The 26,600-nt window shown below is 55.2% G+C and overlaps 1 protein-coding gene across 1 annotated transcript in view; it reads left to right on the top strand.

Annotated features, from left to right (window-relative positions):
• IQSEC1 (IQ motif and Sec7 domain 1) overlaps positions 1 to 26,600 on the top strand; it is a 75,268-nt gene that overhangs the window by 33,158 nt on the left and 15,510 nt on the right. The window contains exons 3-9 of the mRNA XM_012809213.2: positions 49 to 1,298; positions 14,229 to 14,390; positions 16,598 to 16,720; positions 18,257 to 18,423; positions 22,763 to 22,902; positions 23,377 to 23,406; positions 25,077 to 25,202. Coding sequence (XP_012664667.1) covers positions 49 to 1,298; positions 14,229 to 14,390; positions 16,598 to 16,720; positions 18,257 to 18,423; positions 22,763 to 22,902; positions 23,377 to 23,406; positions 25,077 to 25,202 — 1,998 coding nt within the window. The remainder of the gene's footprint in view (positions 1 to 48; positions 1,299 to 14,228; positions 14,391 to 16,597; positions 16,721 to 18,256; positions 18,424 to 22,762; positions 22,903 to 23,376; positions 23,407 to 25,076; positions 25,203 to 26,600) is intronic.

The raw sequence follows: 26,600 nt of genomic DNA, 5'->3' as shown, positions 1-26,600 counted from the left end.
GCTGCACCTGTGCGTGGGTCTGGCCTCACTCTTTTCTCCTCCCCCCAGGTGGAGATGCTAGAACGAAAGTATGGGGGGCGCCTCGTGACCCGCCATGCAGCCCGCACCATCCAGACGGCGTTCCGCCAGTACCAGATGAACAAGAACTTTGAGCGCCTGCGCAGCTCCATGTCGGAGAACCGCATGTCACGCCGCATCGTGCTGTCCAACATGAGGATGCAGTTCTCCTTTGAGGGCCCCGAGAAAGTACACAGCTCCTACTTCGAGGGGAAGCAGGTTTCCGTGACCAACGATGGCTCCCAGCTGGGTGCCCTGGTGCCCTCTGAGTGCGGTGACCTTGGAGAGCCGTCTAACCTTCAGTCTCCCGCCCCCTCCAGTGACTTTGCTGATGCCATCACAGAGCTGGAAGACGCCTTCTCCCGGCAGGTGAAATCACTGGCCGAGTCCATCGATGATGCCCTCAACTGCCGCAGCCTGCACTCGGAGGAGGCGCCGGCCCTGGACACCGCCAGGGCCCGGGACACCGAGCCCAAGCCGGCCCTGCACAGCATGGACCACCGCAAACTGGATGAGATGACAGCCTCATACAGTGACGTCACCCTGTACATAGATGAGGAGGAGCTATCACCTCCTCTGCCTCTCTCACAGGTCGGGGACCGGCCATCCAGCACTGAATCGGACCTGCGACTGCGGGCTGGGGGCACAGCCCAGGACTACTGGGCCCTTGCCCACAAGGAGGACAAGGCCGACACAGACACAAGCTGCCGGAGCACGCCGTCCCTGGAGCGGCAGGAGCAGCGGCTGCGGGTAGAGCACCTCCCCCTGCTCACCATCGAGCCACCCAGTGACAGCTCCGTGGACCTTAGTGACCGCTCAGACCGTAGCTCGCTCAAGAGGCAGAGCGCCTATGAGCGCAGCCTCGGGGGGCAGCAGGGCAGCCCCAAGCACGGCCCCCATGCTGGACCCCCAAAGGGCCTCCCCCGTGAGGAGCCGGAGTTGCGGCCCCGGCCCCCCAGGCCCCTGGACAGCCACCTGGCCATCAACGGCTCGGCCAACCGTCAGAGCAAGTCAGAGTCGGACTACTCAGACGGCGACAACGACAGCATCAACAGCACATCCAACTCCAACGACACCATCAACTGCAGCTCTGAGTCCTCATCCCGAGACAGCCTGCGGGAGCAGACGCTCAGCAAGCAGACCTACCACAAGGAGACCCGCAACAGCTGGGACTCGCCGGCCTTCAGCAACGACGTCATCCGCAAGCGGCACTACCGCATCGGCCTGAACCTCTTCAACAAGTGAGTCCAGGCGCCTGCCCACACTGCCCTCTCGAGGGCGCCTGCCCGTGCTGCCCTGCCGAGACCACCTGCCCACACTGCCCTGCGAGTGCACCTGGAGCTGGGCAGGGCTGAGCCCTGTGCCATGGCCCACATGCCCATGCAGTGCCAGGTTTGAGGTTCAGAGTGAGCACACGTGGGTGGGCAGGACACCTCACAAGGGGTTAGGGGCCATTCTGGCTATGAGAGAAGCCTGGCCCCTCCCGGGGCCGCTGTCAATGAGGATGGCAGGGACTCGGGCTGAGCAGGGCAGAATGGGGGCTTTTCTGTGGTGAAACAATTTGAGAGAGTATCATCTGCTCTGAGTCTAGAGCCCTGCTGCTGTGTCACCCCTGTGTCTACTGCGGCAACTGGGTATTTTGGGCCATGGCCTGCCTAGTTAGGTTCAAGGTGATGCAGGGCACAAAGGCCTTAGAGTAAGGGCATGAGAGGACGCGTCTGGGAGTGAGACCCAGGGGCAGATGCAGGCCAGACCTAGACCTGTGTCTGAGGGTGACACCCCAGGGGCAGATGCAGACCAGACCCACAGCTGTGTCTGAAGGCGACACCCTAGGGGCAGATACAGGCTGGACCCAGGCCCTTGTTGGTGGGGACCCCAGGGCCAGATGCAGGGCAGAACCTGGGGGGAACAACTCAGAGACAGACGCAAGCTGGACCTGGAGTTGGATCTGGCCCAGGTCTTCAGGAGCTGCGTGAGTTGGGTTCACTGAGTGACTGCTTCCCTGAGGGTTCTAGTAAAGGTGCTGTTGGCCATCCTGAGGGCAGATCCAAGGAGAGACGGATATTTAAAGCTGACTATTCTTAGCACAGCCAAAAATAGCATGAGGAAGGGAGGGAGAGCTGAGCCTCCCTCAGGAGACACTGGCAGGCTCTTGTGAAGCCTGAGACGTCACATTATTTCCATTTCCGGGGCCTCTGGGATTGGGGACATCGATACCATCCTGGCACCAACTCCCCTGGGGTTGGGAACATGGAGAGGATGTGGTCAGCCTGCCTGGTGGTTTCTGACACTCATCCTGGGAGCCTAGGGCAGTGGTTTTCCCAAAAGGTCACACTAGGGTAGAAAGTGACACAGTGGGGACCTGGTCCCCTCAAAGCCAGTGCTGGGCTGCACTTCCCTGTTCCCTGCCACTGTTTCTCCTGAGTTGTAGGTCAGGGTGCTTTTGAACCATACCAGGTAGACAGAAGTGCTGTGCAGACTATCAGAGAGGCCTGTCCTAGAAAGTGGGTCTAAGGAATGGTGTAGTCACTTGGAACTGACCAAGAGGCTGTGGGTTATGGGTCCTTGCTCAGCTGAGTCTTGGACATCTCCATTCAGCCAGGGGTGCTTTCTCCTAAGCTTAGTCATCTCACATCAGCCAGGGGCGCTTTCTCCTGAGCTTGGACATCTCACATCAGCCAGGGGCGCCTTCTCCTGAGCCTTTGATCTGCCGGTGGCCTGTTGCACATATGGGCCAGCCCACCACTCACAAGCCACAGCAGGAGCAGTGCACAGGATGGTGGAGGGTCCTGTCCTATTGAGCCCACCTGACTTTGTCCCAGAAGTCTGCCCCCACTGCTCTTGGCACAGCCAGCTCCAGGGTCATCCTCAGACCCAGGCCTGGTCCCATAGTGGGCAGGCTGGGATGAAGAGTGGATGGGTAGGGGCCAGACTGGCAGTCTCACTCAGCCAACCAGCTTTGATGTAGATTCTTTCTTGTTCTACTGATTTTTAATTGCTCGTGTGACACATGAATACATTCTCCACAGGAAACATGGTCTCTCTTTCCACATCTTTTGTCCTGTGTGTGTGTGTGTGTAATATCTGTGTGTCCTGGCCAGCACAGCCTCCTGCCCCACACCGTGTGCATCTGGGAAGCAGGCTGATGCCGGTGGCTGAAGAGCTGGTTTGTGTGATGTGCCTATATGCAAATGAGCTGCTATTTATTTTTGGATCCTTGCTAACATCACTGGAGCCTGGGTCTGTGTGATGTTGTCTTCCCCCTGGGATATCATTGCACCTCTTGCTGGGCCCTGCACGTAGACAGCCTCATTCCTGCTGACTGCTACGTGGTTGTCCATGGTGTGGCCATCCTGTGGTTTTTGGCCAGTTGTTTTTTTCACAATGATCAATAGTATGGCGGTGAACATAATCCTTTACACACACAGCCAAGTGAATTTCCAGATAAGATAGCTAGAAGTGGAATTGTTTGATCTCAGGTAGACATGTTTTCAGTTGAAGTAAGAGCTGCCCAGATTACTGTTTAAAAGGAGGCTGTGCCTGTTCCCACACTCTGCCGCTGGATTTAAGAGTTCCTCTTTCCCCCCAAACACCTGTCAACACTTAGTATTCTTTCCCCTCCAATCACTGGGTAGAAATCGCATCTCTTGGTTGTTTTAATTTTCTCTTGCTTGCTTTAAAGGTAGAGCATCTGTGTCGTTCAGCTGTTTGCCTGTCTATAAAACGGCTGTTCATGTTCTTTGCCTGTTTTTCTCTTGATTGTCAATTTCCAAGATGTGCGGCTCAGCCCTATGGCTCAAGTGGCTAAGGCGCCAGCCACATACACCCAAGGTGCCAGGTTCAAATCCAGCCCGGGCCCGCCAAACAATGACGGCTGCAACCAAAAAATAGCCGGGCGTTGTGGTGGACACCTGTGGTCCAAGCTATTCGGGAGGCTGAGGCAGGAAACTCGCTTGAGCCCGAGAGTTGGAGGTTGCTGTGAGCTGTGATGCCACGGCACTCTACCCAGGGGGACAGCTTGAGGCTCCTGTCTCAAAAAAAAAAAAATTTCCAAGATGTGTCATTAGTAGGCGTTCTTTATGTGTTGTGGGTACTAATTCTTTGTAATTATAGATAGTTTCCTGTCACTTGTCTTTCTTTTTTTTTAAGGCACTCATGAAACAAAGTTTATTGAGGAAGAGAAAGGTTTATAGAGTAAGAAAGTTTACAAAGCAGGATATGTTCACCATCGAAAACAAATGGACCTCCATTGCCAGGGGAAGTGGGCAAAGGGTTTATCTTTCTTGTCTTTATAAAAATATTTTCTTGGCCGGGCATGGTGGCTCACTCCTATAATCCTAGCACTCTAGGAGGCCAAGGCAGGGTGGATTGCTCAAGCTCAGGAGACCAGCCTGAGCAAGAGTGAGACCTGGTCTCTACTAAAAATAGAAAAACTAGCTAGGCATTGTGGCAGGCACCTATAGTTTCAGCTACTTGGGAGGCTGAGGCAAGAGGATTGCCTAAGCCCAAGAGATTGAGGTTGCTATGAGCTATGATGATGCACTCAGGGTAACAGAGTGAGACTCTGTCTCAAAAAAAAACTGAGCTGTAATTCACATACCATGAAATTCACTCTGACAAATAGTATACAATGCGTAGTTTTAGTTGCACGTCTTGTTTATGTTCTTTTCAATTCTATTTAGTCAATTCAATGTTTTCTTTTTTATTATTTTGGTGTTTTTGTGTTCTATTTTGAAAGGCTCTACCCCAGGTAATAAATAATTTTAAGAACTTTTTTTAGTACTTCCTTGCACCCAATCCTTGGTTCTGATTTATACATTTTTATGACTTTAATCTAGATTTTTTTTTTTTTTTTTTTGCAGTTTTTGGCCAGGGCTGGGTTTGAACCCACCACCTCCCGTATATGGGGCCAGTGCCCTACTCCTTGAGCCACAGGCGCCACCCTGGAATTTGTTTTGAAGAATGATTCGAGGTGAAGAGTCTAACTTTAGTTATGCTCAGTGAATTAGTCAGTTGTCTCCAAACAATTTATCCAATAGTCTATTCTTTCCCTACTGACTTGAAATGCCATCTGACTCCCACACGAGCATAGGCCTAAAGTTTGATCCTCTCATTCTTTCAGCAAATATTTAATGGACACAAAAGACTCATGCTAGGTGTAGTGTCTCACATCTGCAATCCCAATTGTGAGGCTGAGGTGTGAGGATTGCTTGAGGCCAGGAGTTCAAGACCAGCCTGAACAACATGGCAAGACCTCATTTCATTAAATTTAAAAACAAAAGAACAACAATTCTTGTGGCAGTCAATGCTAACAGGAAGATCTATTTGTTTATGCCCTTGCCAACATCAGAATTTTAAGTACTACGGTCTGATATGCTTTCTTTTAAGGGCAAGAACTCTTCTCTTATATTTTTTAAAAATTGTCTCAGAGCAAGGTGTGTTGGGTGCCCATAGTCGCAGCTTCTTTGGAGACTAAGGCAGGAGGATCAGTTGAGCACAGAAATTCAAGACTGCAGTCAGCTGTAATCACACCTGTGAACAGCTACTGTACTCCAGCTTGGACACTATAGTAAGATCCTGTCTCTTAAAAAAAAAAAAAAGATTGGGCTCAGCACCCATGGCTCAAGTGGCTAAAGTGCCAGCCACATATACCTGAGCTGGTGGGTTTTTTTTTTTTTTTTTTTTGAGACAGAGCCTCAAGCTGTCCCCCTGGGCAGAGTGCCGTGGCATTACAGCTCACGGCAACCTCCAACTCCTGGGCTCAAGCGAGTCTCCTGCCTCCGCCTCCCAAGTAGCTGGGACCACAGGCGCCCGCCACAACGCCCGGCTATTTTTTGGTTGCAGCCATCATTGTTGTTTGGCGGGTCCGGGCTGGGGATTCGAACCCGCCACCTTAGGTGTACGTGGCTGGCGCCTTAGCCAGTTGAGCTATAGGCGCCGAGCCGAGCTGGTGGGTTCAAATCAAGCCCAGACCTGCCAAACAACGAGGGCTACAACCAAAAAATAGCTGGGCATTGTGGTGGGCATCTGTAATCCCAGCTACTAGAGAGGCAGAGGCAGAAGAATCGCTTGAGCCCAAGAGTTGGAGGTTGCTGTGAGCTGTGATGCCAGGGCACTCTACCCAGGGCAACAGCTTGAGGCTCTGTCTCTGTCTAAAAAAAAAAAGATTGGGCAGCCCCGTGGCTCAAGGAGTAGGGCACTGGCCCCATATGCCGAGGGTGGCGGGTTCAAACCCAGCCCCGGCCAAAAAACTGCAAAAAAAAAAAAAAAAAATGGATTGTCTTGGCTCTTCTTGGGGAGTTATCCTTGCACATGAATTTTAGAATCAATTCATTAGGATCCATGAAAAGTCCTGGTGGACTTTGGAGTTGCCTTCGGCTCAGAGATGAACTTGGGGAATGTGCCCCCTTGACACAGTGATGAGATTCACTCTGCTCAGTGCTGTTTGCTGATTCAGTCCTTCAGCTGTACTAGCCACACTCCAAGGGCTCTGGCCATATGGGATTGGTGGCAGCCGCTTTAGGTGGAGAGATAGTCCCCTCACATTGTCCCGTGGGGTGGGCACTGTTAGTAACCCCACTTACAGATGGGTGAATGGCTCCAGGGGTGACTTGCCCAAGGACACACAGCTGGTAGGTGACTAGGCTGGACTAGGTGACTAAGTCATACCCAGGCACCTGGCTTCTGCACACATCCTCTTAAAATCCATACTGTAGGAACTACTCCCAGGGGTGTAACCCTGGGCTCCCCACCTCACCAGTGACAGTACTGTAAACTGAGTCTAGGGGCAGAGCCCTGTTTCCTGAGGGAGGGCACGCAGCCCTGCAGCAGTGGTCCTGGCGCTGCCGTCCACAGGGAACTGGATCAGCACCCAGCAGGCCTCACTGCCTGTCTCCTTGCCCACAGAAGGTGCTGGACCCCCCGGGTATCCCCTATTCCTGCGCTCCCTACACGGATTCAGGGGTACATGCCTCACTGTATCCACTTTCTCTCTCTGTCACATCCCCTCCCCCTTACGCTCAGGCATGGGCGCAGGTGGGCCTTGTCACAGGTGGGCTGAGCCAGACCCCTCCCACCTATGGAAGAGTGTCCTCAGCCCCAAACTGCCCTGTGGTGACCCAGGTACTCTCAAAGAGTAAGTAAATCATCTCTGAGGGCCTCTGGGATCAGTTGTGGGTGACAGTGTGGTGGGAGGGGACTCTTACTTGGGCAGGGGCTGTTCATGAGGTCCGTGAGTGTGGCATACTGGCACGAGAGAGGGACCTCTTGTGACCCGGCACAGAAAATTGAGAAATGAAGCCAGAAAGACAGAAGAGGCGAGATAGGATGGCGTCGGGAGGGCAACACAGCTGATGACTGCAGCCTGCCCCTGAACTGTGGAAACAGCTTTATTTATACAATATCTTAACCAGGTTGCAGAGATCTTAGCACACGACGTAGAGATCTAGAGATCGACCTTAAAGAGGAGAAACTATGCGCTGGCTGATAAGGAGCAAAGTCTGCATGGGCTGCGGGACTTTGGGCAGGTGGAGACTATGTTGTTAGAGGAGGAGCATGATTGGGGGTCACCCCTGAGCATTTCCCAGGCTGGGGGCCCTGCCGCCCACAGCCTGCTCCCCACACCTAAGGTCCCTTCCAGCCTGGTCTTCACTTAGAGGCAGCCCGCTCTGTGGGGCAGACCTCCTCTCCATCCTGCGCCCAGCCCCTGGGGACTGCCAGCCCCTAGGTGCTGTCCTGCCTGCTCCAGCTACTGTACAAGGGAGACAGAACAAAGCTGGGAGTCTGGAGGGGCTCCGGAGCTAGGGCTAGTGCAGCCTCTCTCAGGAGGAGCACAGCTGGACTCCTGATCTGCCAGCCCAACCTCCACATCCTATATTTAACTGTCTAACATGTCCATTGTCATTCATGGCAACAGCAGTGCCAGGCCTGGGCTAGGACTCCCACCGATTATCTAACTGAAATGCACAGTAGCCCTCTGGAGTGTGGGTGGGACACTTGTGCAAGGCCACATGGCCAGAGGCTGGCCCCAAACACATGGCAACAGTTTGAAAGATGGACTCTCCTAGGAACTCTTTGAACTGAGTCTTTGGAGGCTGGAGTCTTTCTCCTTGACACCGTCTGGGGCCCAAGGGTCTATAGCTCTGTCCTGGATCTGGAATGGCTGGTGCAGAGCTCAGAAAGGATGGCAGCATGAGGGAAAGGCCCCACAGGCCACAACAGCCACAGTTTGGAAGGTGATTCTCCACCTTCTCTCTGGGATAAGTGCCAAGGAAGACCCTGACAGCTGCTTTCAGGTGGGGTGGCACTATCAGAAAGAACTGTGTGAAAATCAGAGCTGGATAAAGTAGGCCGTGTTGGGGTGCTGAGCTTGTTGGCCCTAGAGCAGTGGGAGCAGGTGGAAGGTGGCCTCCTCGCTGCAGGCAGGGCACTTCCAGATATACAGGGACTCTCTGAATGCCAAACTTGGGGGGTTCACCTTGCATCTGAGAGCAGTTGCCAGGTGAACTCAGATCTCTGAGCATGGAAATCCTCGGGCGTAGGTGTACAGACCCCCTGTGTTGGTCTCTGTGGTCTCTGCACCCTCCAAGGCCTGCTCTGTCGCAAGTGGCGGGAACCCAGTCAAACTGGTTTAAGCCAAGAGGCTTCACTTGTTCACAGACTTGACAAATCCACGGGTGTTTGTTGGCTCCTTCTCCCCTGTGTTGGGCCCTGTCCCTTGCCAGGTCCTCCCTGACAGCAGGCCCTGGGCCTGTCGTCATGCCCCCAGCATGAAGACAGATATTCCTCCTGGTCCTCGTGCCTCTTTCTGAGCCACTTCCCGCGGTCAGCAGGAGGCACGGCTCTGACTAGCCTGGAGCTGCAAGTGAGGTCAGCCCACTGGGTCATGGGGACGGAGCTCCAGGGTGGGGTGGGAAATCCGGAGGCTGCACTGTGTGCTGAGCAGCCTAAACAATTTAAACAGGGTATGGTGGCGCTGCCTGTAGTCCCAGCTGAGGCAGGAGGATCCCTTGAGCCCAGGAGTTCAAGGCTAGCCTGGGGGACATAGTGAGACCCCATTTCTAAAAAAGACTTTTTGAGAAGACAAGGGAGCCCTTTTCTTAATCCCGCGCACCCTGCTGGGACAAGAGAGTGTCCCGAACGCAGAGAAGCACTCGGCGTTTCCTTCCAGCACGTAGGTGTCTCTCACGTGCCACTCAGCCTGTAACTGCCTTGGCTCCGTCCTGCCAAAGCTCACTATGGCCGCTGCCTGCTCAGCTTGCAGCCCAGTGGTGACGAGATGCACGGGAAGGGAGTGACTGGTATGGTCTGTGCTCACCTGTCAAACTTGAGTCTGAATCGGCATCAGACGTCAATGAAAGCCGGCTCAGCCAGCCTTAGAGGAGGCAGCTAATACAGACCTGGGAGCAGACAGAGTGGGGGGAGCTGGAGCTCTCTGACTACCCACTGCCTACCCCAGCGCCAGGATGTAGGGACAGGTCTGGGGTATATGGTGAAAGTGCTGCAGTTGGCATCTTACCGTGCTGTGTCCTTACAGGGTGCCATGAAGATCAGCTAAAGCACAAGTAGCAGGGGCTGTGCGGGAGAAACTGCAGGGGTGGGAGACTCCACAGTCAGGACAGAATGGATTTGCAGCCTCAAGGAGGGTAGAGGAATTGTTATAATAAGTTAAACATCCTCTCTATTGTAGGGGCAATGTGGAGCTAAGCTGCTGGACCTTTCTGTTCTCCCATTTCGGTACCTGTCAAGTAAGGCTTTGTGTTGGTCCTTCTCTCCACCAAGGACTCTTCCTGCTTCCAGGGTCACTGTGACCGCATCAGGGAAGTGCCCCTTCCAGTTGAGCTCGGTGCCATCTCAGGCCACTGTGGCATCACCCTGGTCTGGTTCTCCCTGGCTGTGGACTTTCTTTCCCGCTGTATAGCCTACAACCTTTTTTGAGGGCTTAGAGGCACAGCACTTTATGCTATGAACTCACATGTCTTCCCAGTAACTCCATTGTGCACGCTCTTGTTATCTCCAGCATGCAAAGGCACAGAGAGGTTACTAACTTGCCCTAGGTCACCCAGCCAGTAAGTGGAGCTGGGATTCAAGCCCCATGTCCATCCCATCTGCCTTTGTGCTGTGCTCTATCTCCATGTCCTCGGACGTTATATCCCTCTTTCTATCCCTCTCCAGCTAGAAAGAAGGTCTTTGAAGGATAGGGAGTGGCTTTGGACCATAATTGTGTTAGCACAGTGCCTAGCCCAGAGTGCTCAATAAATGTGAAGGGTATGAAGACTGTAGGTGGCCAGAGGGACTCACACGGTTGCCCTGGAAGTGACACACACCCTGCTCAGTTCAACGGGCTGTTGGCACCTCTGGCTTGCGTGACCCGTAGCAGGCCCACTAGCAGACCCTGTGGGCGTGCAGCCCTTGAGCAGGCAGCAGGCAGCTCTATAGGGGGGCAGGGGATTGAGAAGGGAAGGGCCTCACCATGTGCCTGAGGCCAGCAAGCTTCCTATGTCAGAGGACTCACCCTCAGGGAGTCCATTTTAGGCCATCCTGAAGCCCCCATCCCAAGCCTAGAGCCTGGTACCGGCCTTCCCAGGCTGGGATCACTTCCCCAGGCCCAGGAAGCTCAGATGTCTCTTCCCTCTGGTGTCACCCTCAGTACCTGCCAGGTGGAATCACTTCCTCCCACCTTAAGTTTAAGCTGAAGATTAGAGCCACCCTGGATTCATTACTCCGTGTCCCTCCCCTCCTTCCCCCAACTCCGCCCCACAGCATCTGCACTCTGATACTGTGTCCTAGACCCAGCCCTTCACTCCGTGCCCACTGGGGGCCTAGCACTCATGCTTCTTTTTTTTTTTTTTTTTTTTTTTTGAGACAGAGCCTCAACCTGTCCCCCTGGGCAGAGTGCCGTGGCATTACAGCTCACAGCAACCAACCTCCAACTCCTGGGCTCAAGCGAGTCTCCTGCCTCTGCCTCCCAAGTAGCTGGGACCACAGGCGCCCGCCACAGCGCCTGGCTATTTTTTGGTTGCAGCCGTCATTGTTGTTTGGTGTGTCCGGGCTGGGGATTCGAACCCGCCACCTTAGGTGTACGTGGCTGGCGCCTTAGCCGGTTGAGCTATAGGCGCCGAGCCAGCACTCATGCTTCTGAGCAAGATTCTCACACGTGGAAATGTGGTTCCCTCACTGCTGGCTCCAAATACACCAGGGCTTCTCATCCCACTTAGGAGGAAGCCAGGCCCCTCCCATGGCTGTACAGCACAGTGTGTCTGACCTGTCCACCCAGAGGCCCTGCACTCAGTCACCCTGGAGCAGCCTCGAGGATTCTCGAGGCTGCAAAATCCACCCCCACCCACCAGGGCCTTTGCTCCCACTGCTGCCTCTGCTTGAAAGCTGTGTATTAGTCGAGTCTGTGCCCACTGCCACCAGCAGACTGCAGGAGCCCTCCCCACCCGCCCCATCATGCAGACCACACCTAGGACCTGGAGTGCACTGGCAGTTCATGGCCAGCTCTGATCACTGCCACATCCAGAGTGGCTCCTGGCACAGCTGACATGTGGGACTCCCTCCCTGAAGAGCCTGCATTCCTGCTTCTAAAATACCTTCCCTGCCTCCCACTGCGCTTTGAGCTCCCTCAGGGCTGAAGAGCCTTATCCTGGAAGTCCCTGGACCTGTGTGGGCAGAGGAGGGGCGGATGGGGACAAGAATGGAAGACAGCCACCCCCTGGGGACAGAGAGGAGGCAGGACCCAGGCAGCAGGCCTAGTCAGCCTGGGGCGGGGACAGTGCCTGCCATGTGGGAGCTTCCAGGCCTCACAGCCCCCTGGTCATTGCTTCATAGGAGCCAGAAGGTCTGATTTTTCAAAAGAATCCTGAAATCTAGATTTTATGTGACTCCCCAAATTTTTAAATCTTGGCAACTAACTAGATTTCTTTTTTGTTAACTGTGTGGGCCAAAGAAAACCCATCTGTGGGTGAGGTGTGGTGGCCCTCTCCTAAAAGCTGAGGGGAGAGGTGAGCGTGGGTTGAGGATTGTGTGAAACAGGGCCAGGGTAGTGTGACCTGCCCTGGCCACCCCAGCTAGGAGACCTGGGTGTAGGAGCAGTCCTTGGTGGGATACCTCTAAGTCGGAGGGAGAAGGGAGGTGCATGGCCTTCATCCTGGGGCCCAGGTCTGGGCAGGGGAGCAGGGCCACTCTGTTACCACTTCTCTGCCAGGACCAAGCTGGCTGGAGGCTGCTTCCTACCATGCTCCTGGGGATAAGCTTAGGGTTGTGTGGTCATCCTAGGGTAAAAAGAGCAAGGTCACCTTGCAGCCAGGAGATTTGCTTTTGCTCACACGTGAAAATATGGTATCTGTGAGGTCCTGTGGTCAGCCAGGAGCTGCAGAGCTCATTGGGGCAGGTGGACACTGGCCTTCTCTGTTCTCCACCCACAGAACAGAACACTGACCTCTGCCCAGTTAGAGAGGGACCTGGCTGACTCCTACCCCAGCACAGGAGCTGGGTGTACCACAGGGACAATGGGTCCCAAGCCATGCTGGGCCCTTCCTGCACTTTTGAGAAACACAGTGTCCCTCAAGGGGGCCCAACTGCTTGCCGGCCCTCAGTGATTGAGGACTTGAGACAAAGGAGCAGAGTCTAGCCTGGCCCCAAGGACCGTACACAGTTCCTGAGTGTCCCAGAAAGCTCTGCTGAGGAGGCCACCTGTCTTGGGAGTCACATGTGTGGCTGTCCTCTAGCCCACCCTAGCTCTTTTGACCACTAGGATGTCCCTGGCATGTCAGCAAGTGTAAGACCCACCACAAAACAGGCGGGCCTGTTGGCATGGTGGCACTCCAACCATGTCTGGGCCCATGTGGCTGGAGGGCCTGCTCCCAGGGCTGGTGTGAGCAGCAAGGTCAGGGTGATGCCCCCACATGCCTCTCCATCTGGCCCTGCAGATGACTGGCTTGGAGCCAGCCCCCATCAGCCCGTGACAAGTGCTTCGGGCCCATCCTGCCCAGGCCTGGCTTTGCATACCCCATGAGCAGCAAGGGGCTTGAACTGGGAGAGAAACCTCTGCTTCTGGGGCTCAGTCTCTGGGGTACACACTCACAGCCAACCCCAACCACCCTCCCCCAGCAAGTCCAGTGCTGTGGCCCTGGCTGGGAACCCCGGCTCTCTGTGCCCCCATTCCTTGCCTGCAAATGAGGGCTCAGCCATTGAGCCCCTTGTGGTACTAACTAAGCACATTGTGGTACTTTTCTTTTTTTTTTTTGGTAGAGACAGAGTTTTACTTTGTTGCCCTCAGTAGAGTGCCATGGCATCACAGCTCACAGCAACCTCCAACTCCTGGGCTTAGGCGATTCCCTTGCCTCAGCCTCCTGAGTAGCTGGGACTACAGGTGCCCGCCACAACGCCCGGCTATTTTTTTTGCTGCAGTTTGGCCGAGGCCAGGTTTGAACCTGCCACCCTAGGTATATGGGGACCAGCGCCCTACCCACTGAGCCACAGGCGCTGCCCCACACTGTGGTACTTACTAAGCACGTTGTTGCAGGCACCTCCTTGTATTGACGTAGCAGGTTTTCACATGGGGAGGTAAGGGCCCTGTGAGGCTGTGCAGCTGTCGGCTTCAAGTCTGGGCTCCTGAGCGCTGAGGGTAGCCGGAGTTGCTGACCTCCAGGGTTAGGTGCAGGAGTGAGTACACATGGGACGCCTGGACAGTGACAGCAGACGCTTTGTGTAAGTCCAGGTGCTGTGAAGGCTATTACTGTTGAGCAGGGGTCTGTCCGCCCAGTTCTTTCACACCTAGGGGAGCAGATAGTTGGGCCAGGCAGGGAACCCGGTTCCACATGCATGTGCAGGCATTTGGGGCCAATGCCAGGCTCGTGGAAGCACATCCGCAGCCCTCCTTAGCACGGGGCCCACGTGGTTCTACAGGAAGGCTTTCACACCAAGTCCCCCCACATTCGGGACTTGCTGGATATCCCAGGGTCTCCAAGTGTTGGCCTGAGCTCCTGAGTTGCCACCCAAGTGGGAGATAGGACTACAGATGGCCTATCTAGTCCAGATAGCTACGGAGATGGAGGAACAGAGCCAAGGGCTGGACCATGGTACTGGGGAGCAGAGAGGGAAGACATCAGCCACCCATGGAGCCCCAGGGGCTGGACAGCCAAAGCAAGTATTCTTCTCACCACCCCCAGGAAGCCGGAGAAGGGAGTCCAGTACCTGATCGAGCGCGGCTTCGTGCCCGACACGCCGGTGGGGGTGGCCCACTTCCTGCTGCAGCGCAAGGGCCTCAGCCGGCAGATGATCGGAGAGTTCCTGGGCAACCGGCAAAAGCAGTTCAACCGTGACGTGCTCGAGTGAGTTTGGGCTCGGGGCCTCGGGATGGGGGACCCTGGTCTACCGACTTCCTCACAGGCCCTTATTACACGCACAGGGTCAGGTGTGCTGCCAGGGTGTGTGCTGAATGTTTCTTTCTCTCTGCCTGGCTCCTTGATACGTGGACACAGACTTGCACCCACACCCTCGCTGGTGCACACGTGGGCACCCACACCCATACAGGCATGTCTCACGCACTGACCCCACTGCCCTCCCACCTGCCTGCCTCCAGCCCTTATTCACAGTGTGGTCAATCCAGCCCAGCACCGAGTGGTCACAGCCCCCAAGTGACCACATTCATGCAGCCTTCATGGCCGGGCTGGCAGGAGCAGGCAGCTGGAATTGTGGGACTCCTTGCCTTTCCCTGCCTTATCCTAGAGAATGGGAGGGGAGCTGGCCCTGCTCACCCAACTGCCACCCTGGTGGGCAGCCCATGCCCCACTGTGCTGCTGCCTTATTTTCCTGGCCAGGGGACTGAGGATGAGAGTCCAGCCCCACTGGCCCAGAGAACAGACCCTGCAGAAAGATGGGCTCCCAGCTCTGTAGGCGTCTGCGCAGTTGAGAGAATTCCTGCCCGATATACACCTGCAGTCGCCCCGTCTCCCTTTTATACTGTCTAGAGCAGAAAGGCAGCTGTGGACAGAGCCTGGCGCTTACTTGGCAGTTGCCACGTAACAGACCCTGTAGCACCCTCTTCCCCGTGGGACTGGGCACTGGGATGACCAAGCCAGAGCTAGCCGTTAGGAGACCTGCTCAGAACAGGCTGCCTGCTGGGGCCCGGGGGCTTGCCTAGGCCCTGTGTCTGAGGAGTGGCCCCCGATGGGCACCAAGGCTCAGCACCTCCAGTCGGTTGTAAACGTGTCACAGGGCCTGGCCATGTGTGTGCCTCCCCCTCTGCCACTTCAGGCAGCGGTGGGTGCTGTGCCCTGCCTGTTTCTCAGTGAGGAGACGACAGCTCCCAGGGGAGGGGCTGGCCTGGGTGCGTGTATTTATGTACTCACACCCCACACACGTGCACGTAAAGGTATGCAGACGTACAGCAGAGTGAGCCGTGCTGCTAGGGCTGGCTGGCGTGTGACAGGCACCCAGCAGGATGCCTGTGCCCTTCCTTGACCAGACCTGAATAGGCTGGGCTACTTTCTCCCTGCTCAGCACCTGTGTTTCTGCTTCATCTAGAGAATCCTGGGTCCAGCCCTGCCCCCCAGCGCCTGCAACCATTCCTGCCTGCACAGCCCTTCCAGGCTGGGTTCCTGGTCCCTAGGAAATCCGGGCATTGTTTGAGCATTGTCCTCAGCTCAGAAAATAGCAGTGGCCTCAGGAAGTGGCAAGACTCCCCCAGCCCAGCACCCGAGGCAGGGCCAGGGCAGCTGCTTGGTGCTGCCCCTTTCCTCAAGCTCTAGCTACCTCGGGACGTGAGCGCTCAGCAGGGTGGGGGTTGCCACCGCTTAGTGGGGTTTATCACAGACTCACTGCAGAGACAAACCTGCTCTGGAGCCTGCTGGTGGGAAATGTCTCCACCCTTGGGGTTCCTGGTACAGACCCCACCTTCTCTGTTCAGGGGTCACCATGGGATGGGCTGGGGCAGAGCCATGAGGAAAACATGGCTCATCAGAAACTATTCGCCATTGCCCCCCCCCCCCCGCTTGCTCCATGGGTGAGGGTGGCCTTGCCCCTATAAGGTACCCCTGAAAACCACCTACACAACCCAGTCCTCGCCCCCCCACACCCTGGACATTTGTCCCCTGGGCCTATTTCCTCCTCATACAAAGGGGAGTAAGTTCCCTGCCTCCTCACAGAAGCAGAGAAGACTCCACAGCCTTGTCTGGTGCAGGTGATGTCTGTGCTTAAAGATGTTTGTCATAAAGGGCCTGATCCAGAGTCAGCATGTGCTCTGGCCCCCAGTGGGCACCACACACACAAACCTAAGCAGAATGTTTCCCTACAGTTTCAGGGGTTCCCAGGCTCCCTGGGAGTCCTTTTGACAAATTCCACAGTGCCCTTGACTGATTGGAGGGACCCACACAAGACCTTCCCTGCTGGGAGCCAGGCCATCCCTGTGGGTCATATGCCTATGCATTGACGGCCCATAGCATGGAGACTCACTCAGTCGCCAGGGGGGAGGCAGAGGGTGGGGATGGCACTCCCCCATAGACCAAAACCACTCCCATGGGCCGTCTCTCTGTTCTAGCTGTGTGGTGGATGAGATGGACTTCTCTGCCATGGAGCTGGACGAGGCCCTCAGGAAGTTCCAGGCACACATCCGAGTCCAGGGAGAGGCTCAGAAAGTGGAGCGGCTCATCGAGGCATTCAGGTTGGGGCCCATGCTGGGCAGGGCAGGGCGGGGGGGTAGGGGCCTTGTTCCTGGGGACAACCTTCCCAGCTCTAGGGCCTGAGGCCAGACCAAGAGCTACCCAGTCTGTGAGCGTTGTTTTCAGGGTGATTATAGTGGCTCCTCCTGTGTTCCAAGCATTGTGCTGGGTTTTTTTTTTTTTTTTTTTTTTGCAATTTCTGGCTGGGGCTGGGTTTGAACCCGTCACCTCCAGCATATGAGGCCGGAGCCCTACTCTTTTGAGCCACAGGCGCCGCCCTGTGCTGCTGGGTTCTTTACAGACATGTGCAGGTGGGGTGGAGGGGCAGTACTTACTATTCTAATTTTGAAGGCATGGGAACTGCAGCTGAACGAGGTTAGCTGGGATTCTGACTGTTGGTATAAGGACCCTGAACGCTGTCTTCCTCCCAGCGCTCACTAGGTCTCTGTCTGTTCATGAGCTGTCGTCTGTCATCCCCATTTACACAGGAGCAGCAAACCTCTCCCAGGGGCTCAGAGCACAGCTTCGCAGCTGGATGGCTCAGCAGCTCTGCCACTCACCAGCTGTGTGCTATGGGCCTCACTTCCTCACCTGTGAAGTGGCAGTGACAATAGCATGTAGTGCCCTAGAGGGAGGGATGAAATGACTTAGGACCTGAGGACCCGGTTAGCCAGGCACCTGCACGGGGTCCCGGGTGGCGGGCAGCGGCTGTGTGAAGGACGTGCTTGGTGCTGGGCTGGAAGACATGAAGCAGCTGTTGACCTGGCCCTTGGGCTCAGCACCTGATGGTGGGACTAGGAGGGTCGAGGACACAGAAGGACGATAGCCCCAGGGTCCTGTGGGCGGAGGGGGGGGATCCAGCCCCTTCCAGGACAGCTTCCTAGAAGTGGTGGCCCTAAGATGGGCCCCCAGGATGAAGGAGACTGAACGGCAGCCCCGCTGCATGTAAGCCTGAGTCACAGCACTCTGCCTGGTTCCTCTGTGTGTTCTGCCTCTTCTCACCTGCCCCTCCATGAGGTCACCAGTGGAGGGGGAGCCTAGAGGGTGCTGGCAGTGACTCAGTGAGGCAGGGTATCTTAGCAGGGCCACTGGTTTAGCTGTTGTAGCAAAGGTCCCACAGCAGCTATGGCTAAGGCAAGGCACAGTGCACTTCCCTCTGGCTGGTGTGGAGGAGGCCTGGGTCCCTTGCACCTCCCAGCCCCAGAGAGCAGGCACAGCAACTCACTGTGACACCCCCAGGGAGGTGCCCACAGCAGGTCTGCTCACGTCCACTGGCTGAACATGGTCGTATGGTCTCTCCAAGCTGCTGGGAAGCTGGGGAATGTAGTTCTCCCCCAGGCAGCCCTATGCACAGCTGAGATGAAGGCAGGAGGGATTACAGCTGAAGTAAAGAAGGGCACGTGTGAGCCCCGGTCACCAGGTGCAGGAGGGAAGGCTTAGAGGCACGTGCCAGCTGCAGCTGCCTAGTGGCGGCCCAGCAGAGCAAGGAGCAGTGTCACTTGCCACACGGTGCCTGACCTCCTCCCTCCCGGCCCCAGCCAGCGCTACTGCATCTGCAACCCGGGGGTGGTGCGGCAGTTCCGGAACCCAGACACCATCTTCATCCTGGCCTTCGCCATCATCCTGCTCAACACAGACATGTACAGCCCCAACGTCAAGCCCGAGAGGAAGATGAAGCTGGAGGACTTTGTCAAGAACCTCCGAGGTGAGCTGTGCCCAGGGTGCTGGCCATACTTCAGACTCATTCAAACACCTGCCCTGGCCAGAAACCCCCAGGTGGGGGGCAGAGAGGAGCGTGAGACAGCCCATACTGGAGAGCTGGGCCTTGGCACTGGGGTCAGCACAGGGGTCCCGAGTGCTGTCTCAGAGGCATGCCTGGGTCTCGGGAGGGTCAGGAAACTTCGCTCCTGGGGGAGGTGATACTATCCTGTCCAAAATGGCCAGGTGATGCTGGCCATTTTATTTGTGTTTTTTGCGTAAATGAGCGTATTTCAAAGGGGAACCTGTATCATCACTATATAAGTGGAAAACTAATAGCATTTCCCACACACAGGAGGTAATTATAAAAACAAGTCCAGTGGAAAGGAGGCAGTGCTGTTGAATCCTGGCCCACACAGCTGCCTCTGCCAGCACTGAGGCTGAGCTGAGGCCTGTCTCCTGCCTTCAGGGCACAGGCTCCGTCAGGAAGTGACAACTAGTCAGCAAGAAGCCAGGCCTTCCACTGGGTGAGCAGAGAGCAGAGGAGAGCTCAGGAGGGCACGCCCATCTCCCGGGGCTCCGTGTCAGCTGTGGCATGTCCCTGTGTGCCCTGATGTCCCTGGGAGGACAGGGAGAAGGGACTATGTCCCTCCCCAGGGAAGCACCAGATGTAGATTGTAAAGGAAGTGGACTGAGGTCTATTTGGAAGTGGTGTCATATTTTTTAAAAAGAAATAAAAGCTGGTCTGAATCAAGTGCAACTTCGTAAGTTTGTTGAGCCATGTAAGTTTTCTGTTCTTATTCATTTTTATAAAACTGTAGCTTTTCCAGGCACAGCAGCCACCTGGGAGGCTGAGGCAGGTGGATTGCTTGGGCTCTGGAGTTTGAGATCACCCTGAGCAAGAGTAAGACCCCATCTTTACTAAAAATAGAAAAACTACCTGGCATTTGGCAGACACCTATAGTGCCAGCTACTTGGGAGGCTGAGGCAGGAAGATCACTTGAGCCCAAGAGTTTGAGGTTGCTGTGAGCTATGATGCCACAGCACTCTATCCTGAATGACAGAGTGAGACTCAGTCTCAAAAAAAAAAAAGAAAAAAAGAAAAGGAAAAGAAAAAACTAGCTTTGTCCTCCCCTTTCCTTGGACAGGAGAGTTGTCACTGGGAGCATCTCCAGGTAGGGGGTCCTACGGGGCTGCGATGGCATCCCGCCCACCTAGTGGTGGGCACTGCTGTAGCAGGAGGACTAAGGGACCCCCAGATGTTTCCCCAGATAGCAGAGGGGCAGCCAGATGGCTCCTGAGCTCTGCTCCAGACCATTTTCAGTCAGCCCTGGTTTTGGCCTAGAGCTCCAGACTCTCCTTGCACTGACCACTTAATGCCTGTGACCCTCTGCTAGAGCTGAGCAGCAGTGCAGGCCCCAGAGTAAGTTAAGTCTAGTTCATGGGAGCCAAGGAGTCTGGGACTCATTAATGGCCAGTCACTTCTCCAGTGGAGAGAGTGGGGCAGGCAGCAGACTTTCTAATGGCCAACGTGTCAAAGTGGGAGCTGGAGGATGGTGTCAGCCTCCTCTCAACCACCCTCGGCCTCTCCAGGGTTCTCCTCCCTTGAGCCCCTCTCCTTGCTAGGCTGAACCTGATTCTGGTGGTCACAGGGTGTCACGTGACCCCGTATGCAGGCTGGCCACTCTGACTACCAGGAGAGCTGGCTGTGTGCTACATGTTATTGGTACCTGCCCCCCATATTCTAGGACTCCCCTCTGTATGAAATAACAGGAGAAGTCCAGAGAGGAGAAGCTCAGGGAGGGCAGACGTGCAGAGAGCAGCCAGCCAGCCACCCTCCTGGCAGCAGCTGTAGGCTATGGGCTTCACCTGCTGTCCCCACAGTCTGGGGGACAGGGTGGCCTCAGCCTCAGGGCAGGGACTGAGCACTCCGATGCCAAGAAATGAGCTGCACATTCTATCTCCAGACCTGGACTGTTCCCACCAAGTCACCTCTTTGCAAGCCAAGAACCCAGGGTTGTTCTGCCTCATTGTTCCTGTGCCTTGGAAGAGGTAACCTAGGCTGACAGAAGGAAGAGACTTGCCCAGGGTCACACAGCAAGTGAACAGCAAAGGCAGGACAGTCCTGGTCTCCCTGCGGGCAGGCTTGACGATTGGTGGAGGAGGAATAGCTCGCCAGCTCGGAAGCCACTCAGAAGCCAGGCGGAGTGTTTCTCTTGTATTAACATTTAGTTTTTGAATGGGTATTATCTTCACATAGTTTGCAAACCAGAAAGTAATACAGTCCATCAATTGCCTTTCTTGGTTTTTACCCAAATTAATTGAAAATTTAGGCCCACACAAAAACCTGCACATGGATATTTACAGCAGCTCTATTTGTAATTGTCAAAACTCGAAAGTGACCAAAGTGGCCTCATCAGGTGAGTGAGACATCAGCCATGGCACATCCCGACAGCGGAGTATTCCTCAGTGCTAGGAAAAAATGAGCTGTCAACCACAAAAAGACACAGAGGAGCCTTAAGTTCATATTACTAAGTGAGAGAAGCCAGCACGAAAAGGCTGCAGATGGTGTGATTTCAACTATGCGACACTCTGGAGGAGAAAAACTAGGGAGACAGTAAGATGAGGGGTTGAGGGAGGGTGTGATGAGCAGGTGAGCACAGAAGCATTTCAGGGAGGTGACATCGCGCCGGGTGACACTGTCTTAGTGGATGTGTGTCATACTCTTTCCAGACTATGCACCACCCAGAGTGACCCCTCCTGCAAATGACTGACTGTGTGATGGTGATGTGAGGTGGACCAGTCTGGGGGGCATGTTGCCCTTAAGGGAAGCTGAGCGGGTGTGGAACAGGAGGTGTACGGGAAATCTCTATACCTCCTGCCGGTGTTGCTGTGAGCCTAAAACTGTTCTGAAAATAAAGTCTGGGCTCTGTGCCCGTAGCACGGTGGTTACGGTGCCAGCCACATACATGGAGGCTGGGGGGTTCAAACCCAGTCCAGGCCAGCTAAAACAATGACAACTGCAACAAAAAATAGCCAGGTGTTGTGATGGCACTTGTAGTCCCCACTACTTGGGACTCTGAAGCAAGTAAATCGCTTAAGCCCAAGACTTTGGAGGTTGCTGTGAGCTCTGATGCCATGGCAGGCACTCTACCGAGGGTGACATAGTAAGACTCTGTCTCAATAAATAAAGTCCATTTTTAAATACAAAGTACTAAGAGGCCCGTAGCAGAATTCCCCTCTATCCCCGTCCCCACAGACCTGGCATCCCTCTACTCAGGCGAATCAATGTGCACAGATGGTTTTACCTTCTGCTTTGCCCTGTGTTTTCCTATTGACCAAGTCTGAGAGAAACCCCCCGTGTCAGGGCATAGCAGGCAGTTTGTTGAGCTGATACATGCAATCGGGCACACCGTACACTTTGAGCCTTCTGCTATTTGGAAGCAGTGCTGCAGTGAACAACCTGTGTGTGGAATAAGTTCCTTGAATGCAGTCGGTGGACTAACGTGTGTTAGAATTTGCCAAACTGCCCAATCCGGGGCTAGCTCGTCTCCCCAGCCTGCCAGCGGTGTGTGGGAGGGTCCACTTCCCCTCACCCAGTGCCCTTCACCTGAGGCCGGTCGAAGGATGAGGATGGATCTTGCTGCGGAGAAAGTCTGCATTTCCCTCATGAGCAGGGCTGTGCTGCTTCCTCACAGCATTTTCACTGTGGTATTGAAGAAGGGGTATGTGCTTGCAGTTAGAACAGCCCCGGGTCAGACCCCAGCCCTGGCCTCTCCCCATGAGATACAGGACAGTGACAGCAACCACCTGTGCTGCGTCAATGCCAGACAGGTGCACGGGGCCAGCCATGCCACAGGCTTCCTTCTCTCCCTCATAACGTATTTGACAGAGGACACCAAGCCAGGACTCAGCCAGTAGGGGATGAAGCTAGGATCTGGTTCCAGGTCTTTCAGAGCCCACGCTCACAAACTCCAGCCTCCCCACAACCCTAGCCTCAATTTTGCCATCTGGAATGGGGACAGCTGTCCCACTTCACAGACCTATGAAGATAGTGTGTACAAAGTCCTCTGGACATGGCTTAGCTGATGGCTCAGCACCCCTCTGAACAGCTGGTTCAGGCTGGGTACTCTGGGGGGAGGACTGGGAGGCCATTTGGAATTGGAAGTGCTTCATAGCTGGGTGTCTGGAAGGTCCTGGGTTCTGCCAAGGACTAGCAAAGGCTTGCTCCTCTGATCTTCTTCAGAAACTGACAAATCAGGGGTGAGTTTGGGGGCCCAAGGCACAATGAAGCCACAGCCACCCCAGCTCCACCCCACACTGGCATCTCGCTGCCCCCTGCCCAGGTGTGGATGATGGTGAGGACATCCCCCGGGAGATGCTGGTTGGGATCTATGAACGGATCCGTAAGCGAGAGCTGAAGACCAACGAGGACCACGTGTCCCAGGTGCAGAAGGTGGAGAAACTTATTGTGGGGAAGAAGCCGGTGAGTGCTGGGTCCGCATCTCCTGGAGACCACCATGGGGCCCCAAGGACAGGACACCCTGAGGACCCCTCTCGGTGTGACAATGAGTCAGCTCCTCCCCACCAGCCAGTGACCCTGATGCCGTTTGGAACATGGCCCCTTCTGGGCAGTGGCAGTGAATCACAGCAGGCCTTGGTCTTTTTGAGTGGCTCTTGGGAACAACAGCCATTTGCTCTGCCTTGTGTTTGAAGGGAACTTGAGGCTCTTGATAAGCCAGCAGGGCCAAGGTTACTCTGGGGCCTGCAGCGCTGGTTGGCTTTGCTTGGTGGCCTGGGAATTCCCTCCAGAACTTCTCAGAGTGCTTTCGCAGTGAGAGCAGGGCCCCTTGCATCCCAGCTGGATGGAGTGTATGGGATGTATTAGCTCCCTGGAGGGGCCCAGGTGTGTCTTCTGGAGGTTAATGTCCTTTTTTGTTTGTTTACTGTTTTCCCATAGATCGGATCCCTGCATCACGGCCTTGGCTGTGTGAGTATTTCTTTGCTTCCAGCTGATAGCCCAGCTGCCTTGGGGAGGCTCAGCCCCTCCCAGGTCCTCAGGCTCCCAGAGCCAGGGTTCTGGCTGCTTGATTCATTTCCAGAGCACTGAAGACTGATGTTCCTAGTTACCCAGCCTGAAATCTCTGCAGGCCCTGAGGCTACAACCACACAGGAGGCTGTGCTCTTAGGCTGAGCTTAGAAAACCCCTGCCCTCCTTTTCAGTCTCTGCTGAGCCCAGACCCTAAGACTGCACCTGATACAAGCACCCTCAGAGAGGCATCTGAGGCCTGTCCCTGCTGTCACTGCCCCACCCTGCCCTGTGCACAGTCCATACCCCCCGGCTTGCTCCTGCCCCTCATGTCCTATTCAGGCTCTCCAGCCTCTCATCCCCATAACCTACACATTGTTGCCACCTTCTAGTTCACCTGCATGCCCCAACAACAGCTTTCCTGGTGGCCCATGGCCTAACCCTCAAGGGTCTGGCCTTATCCCTCAGCTCTGCAAACCACTCTGCCTGCCCAGCCCACCCCCAGCCCCACCTCCCCCATCCTCTCATCCTCTCCCTTATCAGTCTATGCCAGCCTTTCCTCTCTCCTCATCTCACTCCCAGAGCACCTGGGCAATCCACTCCCCCCATTCCGCCCCCTGCCATGAGAGCCTTGCTCCCAGTAGAGCAAACTCGGTCCCTCCTGCATGAGTCTGGGCACTCCTAGAGCTGAGCCTAAGCCCTGATGGTGGCTTGTCCCCTTGTCACTGAGATGCTGACCACCTTGCACTGGGCCTCAGGTGTGGCTTGAGCTATAGTGAGTGCTCACATGAACCCCTTATGGGCATGATCAGGGCAGGTCTGCAAGCCTCTGAGCAGGCAGCCTGGTGGCGTGGGGTAGAGTCACACCAGGGCTCTGTGGCTTATTTGGTTTTTCTGAGTTCCTCTCTCAGTGCCTCATCCTCCTCACAGCAGACTCTCTGAAAGGACTTCTTACCTGGGCTCACAGATGTATGTCACTGGCACATATGGGAGACTCAAAAAATGTGACTTCTGTCCCTGGCCAGGGGTTCCTCTGTGAGCATGATGTTTTAAGAAGTCTGGTACCTGCCCAAAAGAATCGAAAGGAGTGGCTTGGCGCCTGTAGCTAAAGTGGCTAAGGCACCAGCCATATACACCTAAGGTGGCAGGTTTGAATCCAGCCCGGCCGCCAAACAACAATGACAGCTGCAACCAAAAAATAGCCGGGCGTTGTGGTGGTGCCTGTGGTCCCAGCTACTTGGGAGGCTGAGGCAGGAGACTTGGTCAAGCCCAGGAGTTGGAGGTTGCTGTGAGCTGTGATGTCACAGCATTCTACCCAGAGGGACAGCTTGAGGCTCTATCTCAAAAAACAAAACAAAACAAAACAAAAACGAAAAAGAATCGAAAGGAGTTTCAGCAGAAGTAGGGGAGTTCTTGTAGTCCTTCAGGTCAGAGAAAAGAGGACTTCAAGTAGTAACACTTGAGGACAGAGTGGGGCAGTTGCTGTGGGCCAGATGACGTGTCCGCCCTGCGCTGCTCATGACAGGAGGTGTATTCTGCACACGAGGCCCATAGGCTGGGTTTCACTGCCGTAGCCCCCAGGGCCCCAGAGGGAGGCCTGGCACCATGCAGGACGGTCTCTGCCCACACAGGTGCTCTCTCTGCCCCACCGTCGGCTTGTCTGCTACTGCCGGCTCTTCGAGGTTCCAGACCCAAACAAGCCCCAGAAGCTCGGACTGCACCAGCGAGAAATCTTCCTGTTCAACGACCTCCTGGTGGTACGTGGCTCCCCCGGGGCAGCATGGCCAGCACCTCAGTGTTGGGCTCTCCATCTGGCCATGTGTCTGCAGAGTGGAATGTGTACACACATCGGGGTGGGGAAGGGGAGTCACCTGGAATCTTGGTTATAAGGGACAGAATCTACCTCAAACTGACCCACGTGAAAACAAGGCTGTGTTGGCTTGTGTAGAAATCCAGAGGGGAATTTTTGCCTTCAGCCCCAGCTGCTTACAGTGTCCAGCAGTGTCCACAGGACTCCTCCTTGTCTGCACCTCTGAGCTCCACTGGCCCTGTCTCTGTGCAGGGCCTTCATGCAGGCAGGCTCTGTTTAAGAAGGGAACATGGCCCCTGCAGCTCCATGCCTCACTAGTCAGTAACCACAAGAATCCTACTCATAAGACTGAAAATTAGTTCTTAGATTAATCCTGGTGCTGCATATACCTCCCAAGCCAGTCACGTGGCAGGCACGGGGCCTTCTCATGGACCAGGTCTGCCCCCATAGTCCAGTTCCCTGGAACTGATGGCTGAGGAAAGGTAGCCCAGGGGCTAGCCAGGTGGGGATAAAATACCCACTGCAGAGAGAAGGGAAAACTGTCATTTGGGTTTCTGTCCCTTCTGCATGCCACGGGCTGTCTTGCCAAAAGCCTTTGTCCCCATTTCCCACGTACCAGATTGAATGTGAGGACTGGCTACTCCTCTGACTACCAAGGATGAAATTCAGACGTCAGGTTCATATCCTTTATTGAGAGCCCCAACCTTGAGTATGTCACTCCAAATCTCAGCCTCAGTTGCGTTCTCTGTACGATGAATCTCACAGAAGGTTGCAGTGGTCCAGTGAGATCTGGGACATAGACCCTTACACGGCACCAGCATGTCTTGGGCTCAAGAGAGACAGGGGTTCCCCTTTCCCCTCCCAGCCCAGCCTTTGGCTACCAGGCTGAAATGTCCCTTCCCTTCCTTGCCAGCCAGTGTCCATGACTAGGGTGCAGGTGGGACACAGAGATCCCAGCACTAGCCCAGGGGCTAGGCTTACTGCAGGACACCACTCAGTCGGGACCCTCTTCTTTGCTGGGTGTGGGGCTTTGTTGCCAGCCAGGATGGCAACAGGGATTCACAGGAACCAGAGTCCATTCACAAAAGGTCATACCTCCTGCCCCAGGTCAGCTTGTTCCTGATCCCAGGCTTCTGAACCCAGACCCCCAGGAGAGTGTTGGGCTGGAGATCACAGAACCACTACACAGGAGGGTGTTGGGCTGGAGATCGCAGAGCCACTACAGAGGAGGGTGTTGGGCTGGAGACCCAGAGGAGGGTGTTGGGCTGGAGACCCAGAGGAGGGTGTTGGGCTGGAGATCGCAGAGCCACCACACAGGAGGGTGTTGGGCTGGAGACCCAGAGGA

Source organism: Otolemur garnettii, unplaced genomic scaffold, assembly GCF_000181295.1.
Source record: "Otolemur garnettii isolate 467f Iridium unplaced genomic scaffold, OtoGar3 scaffold00101, whole genome shotgun sequence".
Taxonomy (NCBI): domain Eukaryota; kingdom Metazoa; phylum Chordata; class Mammalia; order Primates; family Galagidae; genus Otolemur; species Otolemur garnettii.
This window is presented reverse-complemented; position numbering and strand designations above follow the sequence as displayed.